Below are 12,254 nucleotides of genomic sequence, written 5' to 3' on the forward strand. Positions count from 1 at the left end.
TTTTAATTTATATTATTTACATAAATAAAGATGAATTCCATGCATACAGTGCATACAATGCATTTTTATAGTATATCTTAGTTGCATACAGTTGATCTGTGATAGCTACTGACACACACACATATGTGTAATTTTTACTTCAAAGACTATGCCATTTCGTCATCCCAATCATCTGGCATTTACTGTAGCGGGTGTATAAGATCCAGCTGAAGACTATATATGGCCTATGTTAGTCCGCCCCTTCCCTCCCCTGTTCCACGACTCATGTCATAGGCAGTCGTGTCACTTGCGTGTGGATATGAACTGCGCTCATTGGTGTAATGCCCATTGTTGAGAATGCACAGTGCAGAATCACGCGAGAACATGAATCATGACCTTTATGTGCACTGCAGAACATAACAGTATTGCATAATAGCATTGGAACTTGCCTATTCTCCACCCACAGGATATGTTTTCAAGCTCTCCTAGGTGAGTGAAGAAGAGAAAATATCTCAAAAGGCACACTGTGCAAAAGTGTAAACGCCAAGTGAAAGTCCCCAACATCCTATCACTTTTGTACCATCCCTTTCATGATATAATATTTTAATGTTTTATTTATAAAATACTGCTCAGTGTAGACCCCAGCTCTGTAAGGTAGGAATGCTACCCACTGTGCTTCAGTTCCAACATTTTTATCTGGTGGTAACATCCACATTATTACCATCTTGAGATGGTGATAGTGTGGGTGCTTTACTTCAATCTTTGACAAGGCCAGTACATCAGCAGACGCACTCATGGTCGATACAAACTGGGTGACAACATTCTTAGCCAGCGGTGGTACATGTACATTAGGGCAGAAAGCGATAACTGCCAGGAAGGGCTTGTTAAATAGAAAGACGATAGAAAAAAAATTAGGGCTTTTACCTATTTGATATATAGATCCAAAAGTGATAGTCACCTCCTCCCATCTACCTTATAATCTGTGCTGCAAATGTGCAGATCACACTAGTTCAGTTAAATCAAAACATCAATACAGACGATTAACCCTTACTGTCTACACCTGCTAAATTAATATATGATATCTACTCTAACTAGGAACTTGAGAAGCCTCAAGTGACCCATTAGGTAAGAATTAGCTGGGAATCTATGGGGTAAAGCTATAGTTAAATACATTAATTCTAGCTCCCCCCCTTCCCAATCAGAGAGTAACACTTACATGAACAATTGATCATGCATAATAAAAACAAAATCAGCGCAGCAAGCATGGAAACAGCATAACATTAACCAACTATTTACAGAAATATTAAGAAAGCAGTGTGTACAGTAGATATGTAACTGTACAACTGCAGCTGTGCTGTGTACATGCTTGTTTAGGTGTTTGTGCCAGTGGACATGATGTGTGTAGAGCCTGCCAGTAGCTGGTTCCCTTTTCCGTCCATGGAAAGTCCAATTACCCCAGATCATGTGCTGGTTGCTGAAGGAAATGACACAGGCCTCCGGGGAGGAAGAGAGGTGAGGGGCAGGGCAGAGGGGTAACTGAACAGCTGTTTACTCTCCTTTGCCTCGTGGACTTCAGTTTCCCCTTTTCAACATTTTATACAATTACTACCAGCTAAAAAATTCCCAGTAATTAATTAATGTCTTCACTTCCTGAGTTTTGGGCTGTCGGTGCCCCACCATAGAGTAATGGAAAATATGTACTGAAATCTTTGATTATTGACCTGTTAACTGTAGAGCAATGTGTACTAAAACAAGCTGAGGCACTGATTCATTTTTATAGTGTTGCACACTATGCAGTGAAAGGGTTAATCCTAGTCGCATACCAATGTCTGAGATTTGTCTCCTTATACTGTGCCAGTTCCCTAAAAGTACACTCCCTTCCATTAGAGGATTGTCACCTCATCACTCACTGAAGAATGTGTATGGGATTCCCACATCCTTTGCTCCATTTCTGTGCCAGTAGGTAGCAGTGCTGTCCAGGCTCTAAACCTGCCAACACCACCACTCTCCTTGGTATAAATTGAGGAGGATAATGTAATAGCCCTATCCTGTTGTGTGTGTGGGCTGCCCACTCTAGGTTATCAGGACAGGTTCAGATCACTGATGAAATAGTAATGTTGTCAAAACGAACAAATACAGTAGAAGTACTGCGGTTGTCTAATATATTATGGCACATGAAGAGACATATAATTTTGCTTCTCTTCCTTTTACATTTCCTCACATTTACTTTAATTGTTGTCCTGACCGTGTGCTTGGATGAATGTATAGGCCAAGGTATGCAGATGATGGAGTTAGTTGGGACTCAGTTGGGAGATTTGTGAGGTCACATAACCCCACCCAGGGCAGCAGACAAAGTGGGGCGATGCACCCTTGAGGAGTAATTTTTTTTTTTTTCAATTTACTAGCAACGTTTCCCCAGAATGGTGGTCAGTGGTTGGTGAACAGGTACTTTGTGTTGTCACCACTGGGTTCATGAACAGCCGTCATAACTGTTGACAGATTGTGGTTGATCTTTGTGGTTCATAGCAGCAGTGATAGAGTTCCTGCACCAGTCAGCAGGTGGACTAAGAAGGGCTTCTTTCTACACTAGCCACTTAAATTGTGTAATGCTTTTTACATTAGCCACATATGTGGGAATTCAATTGCTAGCGATGTGGCGCGTGGACATTGCACCAGGCACATTGCCGTCAATTGCGGTAGAAATTACTGCTCTTTTTTCCTTACACCTCTATTAGATTTGAGGAAAAATGAGTGAACATTTCTGTCAAAATCTCTGTGCAAAGTGTCTCACGGATCTTCTGGAGACCCTGTCGTGGCTAATAACCCATAGACTGGGTTCTACACTAGCCACCAGTACTGAATGATTGATCAGTTGATTGATTTAAACACACACCAGACATCACTGCAATACAAACTGGCCTGTTACCTAGACAGATTTATAATAACTTCAGTTGTTAAAAGAATACAGATCTCATAAGAATATGTTTTACAGAACTTTATTAGAAGGCTAACATCGCTGGGTTTTTGGTTGATCGATAGATTTAGATAGTAGTGCTTTCCCTTCATATATAAATTAAATTATCCATATCTGTTGAGGAGACAGGTTGAGATTGTTTAGAGCTTTATGTAGTGAAAGACAACTTTGTAGCTGCAGGTTATGAGAACAGGATAGAAATATAAAGGTGTATATGATGTTCTGCAAGCAACCTTACTTACTGGAATCACACAATTGTTTATTAAAATATTTTGGGGTTTCCCACACAAATGAAAAAGTAACAATATTAAAGATTCTATTTATCATTATAATAATTCTGAATATTTTATCCCCACTTAATGTGGCAATAAAAAATCGGTTACTGCCTCAATCTAACAAAAAATATTGCAGAGGCAGCTGTGAAATACACAATTCTGCCCTGTAGCTGTAAGAATACATTTGCCTCTTCGCTGGGCCAATATTTGCCGATGTGTACATGTACGAGCCGGCGTGTTATATAGGCTTCCCCATGAAACTTACTGTCGGAAGGTTTATTGCCAGTGAGAACACAGTTTTTGTTTTTCTTTCTTGTATTGGACGAAAGGAAATTGATCACCACCAAAACACTAGTTTTCGCCAGCAATAGGGCGAATACTATATGTTGAAAGGATGGCCATGATGAAACCAAATATTATATTTTAATTTCAATATTACTGACAAGCATCTTGACCTCAGAAACTGATACATCCAGCTCTACATTGTAACTAATATAGGTTGTCTCCAAATTGCAGAATAATTTCTCACTTAATTGGACATATTCAATTGGCCGTTTTACTGTCAAAAGTAACGCGGCTGGTTTTTACGGTAATAGTTTGGGTAATTACCGTTATTACGGTACATTTAACGCCGGCTCCCTGAGCTGCGAGCTGAAATCCGGGTTAGCATTACCGTAATAACGGTAATACTTTTAACGTCATGTTACATTTGCGAGTAACATGGCTAACTGAACATGCCCCAATGGATTCTATGGATATGTAAGGCAATGTCTAGCCTCTAATGTCTATAATAAACCACCCTGATCATTTAAACACAAATCACATAGCCCACTCTTCCTTATTAATTAAAATAAGATAATCCTTTCTCTGGTATTCAGAATTAGTAGCTTTATTAGAGGAAATTGTATAGTTGTTTGTTAGTTGTTTTAAGAAAATAGCTATGACAAGATATAATTGATTACAGATTAATTGCAAACTGTCTATTTATTAAACAGAGAAAAGCATGTTGGTGATAAGATTCGCCTGATCTCCCTGGCGAAAGCTTTGCTATGTGGAAGCCTATTTAACAAGAATTGCTGCAGTACAAGGATAACTGCAATTCAACTTCTGTTACCACCAGAAGCTAATGAATGAAAATACCCTTTATTATTTGAATAAATCATTTTTCATTTGGCAAAAGTTTTAAAATATTTATTATTATTTTTTAAGAACTCTAGTTATTTTGAAAACAAACATAATCACTTAAAGCCCAAACCTGGGCTTTAAACTCCACTTCACATACGCAAATCGGCTAGCCAGTTCAAGAATGTGCATATCCATCGGTAAGTCTTACCGCTTTCAGATAGTATCGTTCAGCTGCCCCGATTCAATTTTATTAGTAAATTATGGCGACAATTAACTTTCTATCGATGCGATAAGAGGAAATAGAAAATCAGCTTTATCGCCACTGAATAAAAATAGGCCCGTTTGTTTATAAATAGTTAGAAGAGTCGCAAGCAGTCTTGGATAGATTTATAATGCAAGTTGTTTGAACATTGGTTATAACAGTGCAGTCAGTTTACTTACTGTATAAATTACCTTACTATGCTTATTTTGTTTGATATCCATAAAGACAACGTTTATCTTATTTTGTATGCTTTATTTATATAGTATCTACACATTGCGCAGCTCTTTACAGTCTTAATAATTCCAATCAATCCCTGCCCCATTGGAGCCAACTATAACTCACTCTAAATTCTCTAAAGTGGGTGGAATCCATGAAAAAGACCTGCTCTCCCAAGGGTCCAGGAGAAATACCTGAAATTTGTAAGTGTTTTACACATTCCGGAAGATTAGGCAAGTATGACATAACCACTCAGCTGGAGCTCACCCTCCCTCTATATTAGAGTAGACTTTCTCTTTAGGGATTAGACTAAAGTCTCCCTATTTCTCACATTGCTGTATTGCAGACCCTTGATGTGTTACAGGTTTCCAATCAGCATCTGAAGTTGTTATAGAAAGTTGTAGAGAGCACACATAGAAAGATGTCAGCTTTAAAAACTTCTGGTTAATTATGACCTTATTTGACATTTTGGCACAAAATACCATAATTTCTATTGTTAAATGACATTCTTTAACAGTATATCCAGGTAAATCAACCGTATGCAACCCCTCTCGGGTATCACCTCCTCTCAGGTGGGTGTGGCTCCTTTCACTACTTTCTGGCTTTATTACTGGCCATCCCACTATAACCAGAGATATTTATGCACCACATGGCCATGTGCCATGAACCCCCAATGGGGAAGCCAAGACTCACTCCCCTCCTACAAGGGCCTAGCACATTGCTTCATCTCTTGTCCTTTTATGGACTGGGGCAGGGCCACCTTAACAACTTTATGGGCCCCCGGGCAATGCAGTGTACCGGGCCCCTAAAAAAAAATATATATATATATATATATATATATATATATATATATATATATAGGGGCCCCCTTAACTTACCTTAAGTCCGATCCTCTTCTTTTTTCCGCGCCGCTGAGTCTCTTCTGCTCTCTTCCGTGCTGTGGTTGCAGTGAATGCTGGGCGTGACATCACGCCCAGCATTCACTGCGAGCACAGCACGGAAGAGGGGACCAGGGAGGGAGCCGGATCACTGCTGATGTGACCGCAAGGTAAGTATTTAAAAAAAAAAAAAAAAAAAAAAATTTTTTTTTTCTTTTAGGATTTGGACGGGCCCCCCTTGCCTGCAGGGCCCCCGGGCACCTGCCCATCATGCCCAATGGAAGAGACGGCCCTGGACTGGGATCCCATGTGTTGGTTTGCGCAGAGGAACTTGGCGATTCAGGTTTCGCTGCTTGGCTACACACCCTATGCCGCCCGCATCACAGATTGGCCATGCATCTCTACGAGGCCTGTGCCTCTGCACCAGCTCGTCCCCTGGCGACCCTTGCCTGCAGTCTCCAGGGAGGTGCCGACACCATCACTCCAAATGGGACAATGCAAAATATTTTTTTTTATTGTTTTATATATTTTATCTATTTTTTTCCCTAAGTGAAACTGAAAGCCCAAGTTTGGCTTTCCAGTTCCACTGTGCATGCCTGACTTGGCTAGCCAGACCACACATACGCAGATGTACCCAGGACTGTCTAGCAAAGCAATAAGATTACTCTTCCTGCTGCCAGCTAGTATCGCTGAGCTGCTCCGTCGATATTTTCTAGGTAAATTGCGGCAAGAATAGATTTTCTATCTCTGCAGTAAGCTTGGCTATATTTGTATAGTAGTATATAGTAAATAGATCTATATATAATAAGTAGTGAGCTCCTGAAATGGCATTATCAGGATAGGCTCAGGGTTTCTATATAATAACAAGACACCTCATGTGTAGATTATCAGAACAGATTCAGGTAGTGCTGCATTTCCATAGAATGCAAGCTAACTGGCAATTGAAACAGACTTAGACCTACAAGTAACTATCAAAATAAAGTAAACTTCAACATAAGATGTTTTAATAGGGCATTGGGTCACTGCGATTTGCCAGAACTGCTTCATTTTTCTTGGCATATATTCTACAAGTATCTGCAGGGATGTCACATTTTTTTCCATAAAAATGTTATGAGTTGATGTTTTCTTACTGAGAGTGGAATATACTATTCTCCGGTGTCTCATCAAAATCTCATTCATCTAGAGCTGCCCTTAGTTGATTATGGGGTATATTTACAAAAAAAAGATATTGGAGATATTGCCTATAGCAACCAATCAGATTCTTACTGTCATTTTGTAGAATGCACTAAATAAATGAAAGCTAGAATCTAATTGGTTGCTATAGGCAACATCTCTCTTTTTTTAGTAAATATACCCCATAATCAACTAAGGGAAGCTCCACATCTCTACTTTTTCAAACCCGCAGTTTAGTAAATCTAGCCCTATGTTTTTTTTGTAGACTTTCATGTCAACAACATTTTAGCCTTTCTTGTGAATCTTTGCAAACTGAGCAGACAGCCACCGTCACCACAGATCCAGCTAAACATACCCCAACAATCATCTAAACCTGATTAGAGTAGAATGTAAAGGTGTCTCATTTGCATATGAGGGCAGGAGGTGGCTCCGTGTTTAGCACTTCTGCCTCACAGCGCTGGGGTCAAGAGTTCAATTTCCGAACAGGGCCTTATCTGTGTGGGATTTGTATGTTCTCTTCATGTTAATGTGGGCTTCCTCTGGGTGCTCCGGTTTCCTCCCACACTCCAAAAACATAGTAGGTTAATTGGCTGCTGACAAAATGAACCCTAGTCTGTGTATATGTGTTAGGGACTGTAAACTCCAATATTGCTTGACTGGTGTAAATGACAAATATTCTCTGTACAGCACAGCAGAATTGGTGGTGCTATATAAATATATGGTGATAAGATGAGCAAAGATGTGTTTGCATGTATGTATTTTGAGTTCCACGCATGTGATGATACGTGCAAACTTACATCAAATCAAAAGTATAGATATTCTTTGGAGAAAAGACAGTGTTATGGCAGCCATCAACTCATATTGTCGTGTACGTCTCATATATAACATATTTCAAAATCTGTGTAACTCAAAATAAGATGTTGAGCGGCATTCTTATCTTGCATCTGCGTGCATGTTAACAGCCCTGATCCACCTCTTCAAACATAAAGGAGGTGGATCAAGGCCTGGTCGAGATGCATGCAATTCTATATATGGATGAACTTGTGCACATGCGCAATGTGACGATTTTGCACCTGGATGCAACTTTACATTTATTTGTATTTCTACACCTGAGGACAAATTTCCATAGAAAAGGGTAGAATACTTTTAAACAAAAAGGATCTCTCAGCCACAGAAGTAAAAATGTTTTACACTGTCACAACGCTACAATAAGTGCATGGTTTTAAAATCAGTTATGTTTCATTTAAACAGGGTTTTATTCCCAGATACTAGTCGTGACTTTACCACAGCTTTATAGTAGTGCAACTGAGCAGATGTCTCTTGCTCTTTTTCCTTGTTTACATACACGAGAACCAATCAGATGTGATAGGAACGAGCCAAGGATTCATTACAGTAATGACATCCAGGCTTCTCTTCTTCCAGTGACTGTACACATCAGCACGCAGACTGCAGACGAAAGACGCAGGCAGTAGCAAGTTATGAGCAGAGGAAAGGAGAGGCTAAGGACATAAGAGAAAGGGAACTCTGTGTATCGACAAGCGTACATTTGTTTAATAATTAGTGCTATTTTATGGAGTGAAATAGTTTAAAAAGTTATATATACATCTACATAAAAGCTCTAATATAGTTTGAGAACTGGTAACTGTTGAATTCAAAAGCTTAACAGATAGTCCCCTGACAGTAAAGAAATTCACACCACTCTAGTCCTGTCTGCAGAAGCAATATTCCTTTCATGTTCTTTCTAGTTTGGTCATAAAGAGGCATGGCCTCTCTCCTCAGCACCCCTCGGCCAACTGACTGCTCATCTATCCAATCAGATAAAGAGGTGGGAGTCTTCCTGGCCAACCAAGGAGCATCCTGTCAAAAGCCTGGATCTTTTAAAACAAACATCCCTTCCAGTGACATACTGTATTTTTAGAGAGAGCAGAAGCCAGGAGCAGAAAAAAATAAAAAGATTGGAATGATGTCAGTACAAGCTGTAGCCAATTGCAAATGTCAAGGGGAGGCGCTGGAAAAGTTTCTTTCTTCTTTTTGGGTTTTCCCTGCCCTGGAACAAAAAAAAAAATCTATAATAAGTTTCCCATTAAAAAAACAGAGGGAAAAATCTGGGAGTGAAGGAATGCTAAGGATAGAGCAGAGGGGAGGACAAGAGCAGGAGGGGAGCTGGGGATACTGGGTTCTGCAGGAGGAATCCCCCCCTCTGTCTGTCTGTATTTATATATACCTCCTGTCTATACAGTAACGTGCTTCATTCCTTTCCTTTAGTATCAGTACTGCTTTCACAAGTCCTCTGCCTCTCACTGTTAGCTCCATTGTATATCTCCTACTTTATTCCTTACAACTTTTCCCACATTGTCTCCATCTTATCTCCAATCTGCTATATTTATCACTACTATCCTCTTTACTTTATGATCTATTAACCTCTATCTCTTTTTTGACAGCTTTTTCTGTCTAGCTTTATTCTATTTTTCTGATTCTCTGCATCCTTTCTAACTCTCAAATGGGGACAGCTATTTGTCAAGATGGGGAGCTAGATTTCCGCCTGATTTTTGGCGAGGAAGACTCAGACTCTCCATCACCCAGGAGTAATCTGCATGCGACTGGTAAGTGGTCAGAGGCTCTAGCATAAAGCAATGCACACATCGTTTTCATTAAATGCCTGAAGTTGTCTGTATAAGTTGGACGCATAAGTTGTATAACCTTTACTTGTTTTTTTCTTATATGTGCTGAATGCATGCGTAAAAATATATGAAGTATATAACACAAAGTTTTTATTGCCAGTTATACTTTTGTTGATTTTTTTTAGGGAGGGGGGGATTTGCATACATCACTATATCACATTTGTGCAGTTTCTATTGTATAAAACATGCTAGATGTGCCTGTTTAGGACAGAAGAACAATAGGGTAAAGTAAATAAGCATCTGCAATAGTTAGAGTGGATTCGGTACAGTAGTGGGGAGGACATGTTTTTGTTAAGATAAAGTTTACTAAAAAGTAGGTTTTCAAAATATGAGTTTGTACAATCTGCTTTAGCTTAATGAGTCAGATTATAGAGTGAAATAATGAAATAAAATTAGAACACAAAGAGAAAAACAAAAAGCTGGAAGCAGGTAGAAACAAAGTGTAATCCAATTGCATGTTACAGTGAGTGTTTTAGGCATGTGATAAATAAATTAGAGTTGTCCAATGACATAATATAGAATCAGTTATGATATATTATCTTAATTGATTATCATCAGATAACAGCAATTGAAGTGATGCCTTATAGGATTAATGTCAGTTCATAACAGACAAACCAGTAGTGACTTAGGGGGCTATTTATCAAGGTCTATCATGCAGTAAATCCTACAAAACCGGCTGTATTATTAACTACCGTGCCTACTAATTAAAGTGGTATCGCTGCAGGGTTCAGCAAACTAACGTTCGCAAAAGCTGTCCCAATAGCTGTCTTTGGGGACTATGAACCAGCCCTATTTAGCAAACTCGAAAAAGCTTAGATTTTTGGAGTTTGACCTTGGTTGCTAATGCCATCTGGGGGTGGCGTTAACAGCTCCTTCCTTATTGTAAAGGACCGCTGCAGACAGATATGAGGGATCTCTTCAGATCTCTCTTTGGTAGGCTGCACGCTCCTCCTCCTGGGCAAAAGACGGGGTACTGATGCAAATGCTATGGGATACCACTATCCAGCTTGACATAAATCACATCTCACATGAGGTCATCTGTTGGGTTCTACGGAGTTATTGGTACCAGCATATCAGTAGCATTCTACTTGATAACCACTCTGGGTGGTTACCTGATCATTTCAGCCCTGCTTCTGAAATTCCCCAGCCTCCTATCCTCCACCCGCTCATCACTGTGATCACCTCTATTAGCAGGTTGAAGGAGAAACCCAGTCTCCTCCTGTGGGCTCATGTGTGTGTGTGTGTGTGTGTGTGTGTGTGTGTGTGTGTGTCTATTTTAACTTCTTTGCCGGAACAGCCACTTTGGAAGCGGTGTCCTGGCTTGCGCAAAATGCTAAATAGATCTGAAAACTCAGAGTGAAGACATGCAAAAGGCATTGGTAACTATCAGAGGGGAACAAAACTAATAATTGAAAAATAGGCCCCTAAGCACCAGAAGCCAGGTAGATTTAACTGTTAGCTTCTGGGGTAATATAGATATCACTACAAGGAAAAATACAGAATTAGCCATATTATGGTAGGACTTTTGTCTTTGTTCAAAATTATTTTCTCTGTATATTCTTCCACATAAAAAAAGGGGTTCACAGACACTCATCCTTGCTCTTCCTGGGTTGTTTAGCTCCCAAGATTTATTTTGTTGACTAACAACCTTTTAAGAATTTTAACCACCCCACTTTTAAATCAGGTGAGCTAGAGACCCAAGAGTGACGAGCAATGCAGGGTCAGTTTCATTTTATGTGGGGTTAGGTCAGGGAAAAGAGTGAAAACTAGACACTACTAAGTTAGCATAAGCTTTCTTGCCGTTACACATACAAGAGCTAAGCAATCATGTCTAATATTCATATAATAAGACTGATTTTGGCAAATAGCAATCAATGTGGGTTTTAGTTGTTTGTGGTTTTTGAGACTGAAGTGGGTAAAAATATGGGTCACTGGTCTAGGTCTGGCACAGTTTTGATGAAAGAGACGTGCAGGACGTCACACTAATATGTATTAGTAAGCATATGGATCTGGAACACAAAATGCAAAGAGGCTGAATCTATCCGGTGAGAGGCACTTGGGAAATGCTCTTGCCAAATAACTCTGGTTAGTTTATTTAACTGTGGTATAAGAAGTTGGAAAAGAGCTAACATAACTCAACTTTCATCCACTCACCTTCAAATTGTAGAAGTAAAGTATATTATTTTTCCATTGGATACTACAGACTGTAATAAAAAACATAAAACATTCTGCTACATACACACTGCACGTGAACATTATTTTCATAATCCTGTATGAGAGTGCAGGGTTCATGGAACAGGTGTTTCCATTCATGATACAGTAACACAACAAGACCTCTGACCCGAGACTGGTCCTGTTTCCTTCTGTTTGTGTAGTCTACTATCTGAGACGACTAAATAGCATACAAAAATCCTGTGTAAAACATCACTAACATTACACATTTCAAAACTTCTACTGTATGTAAAAACTACTTGTAATTAGGGATGAGCGCGCTCGGATTTCTGAAATCCGAGCCCACCCGAACGTTGCGGATCCGAGTCGGATCCGAGACAGATCCGGGTATTGGCGCCAAATTCAAAAGTGAAACTGAGGCTCTGACTCATAATCCCGTTGTCGGATCTCGCGATACTCGGATCCTATAAATTCCCCGCTAGTCGCCGCCATCTTCACTCGGGCATTGATCAGGGTAGA

The 12,254-nt window shown here is 39.7% G+C and overlaps 2 protein-coding genes across 4 annotated transcripts in view; both read left to right on the top strand.

The window, feature by feature from the left end:
• LOC142158404 (leukotriene B4 receptor 1-like) overlaps positions 1-12,254 on the top strand; it is a 315,057-nt gene that overhangs the window by 130,044 nt on the left and 172,759 nt on the right. The gene's annotated exons all lie outside the window — the stretch shown is intronic.
• The window catches only part of NFATC4 (nuclear factor of activated T cells 4), a 60,520-nt gene continuing 57,099 nt past the window's right edge, over positions 8,834-12,254 (top strand). Inside the window, exon 1 of the mRNA XM_075212259.1 lies at positions 8,834-9,485. Coding sequence (XP_075068360.1) covers positions 9,383-9,485 — 103 coding nt within the window. The 5' untranslated portion in view covers positions 8,834-9,382. The remainder of the gene's footprint in view (positions 9,486-12,254) is intronic.

The sequence above is a fragment of the Mixophyes fleayi genome, chromosome 1, assembly GCF_038048845.1.
Source record: "Mixophyes fleayi isolate aMixFle1 chromosome 1, aMixFle1.hap1, whole genome shotgun sequence".
In the NCBI taxonomy this organism is placed as follows: domain Eukaryota; kingdom Metazoa; phylum Chordata; class Amphibia; order Anura; family Limnodynastidae; genus Mixophyes; species Mixophyes fleayi.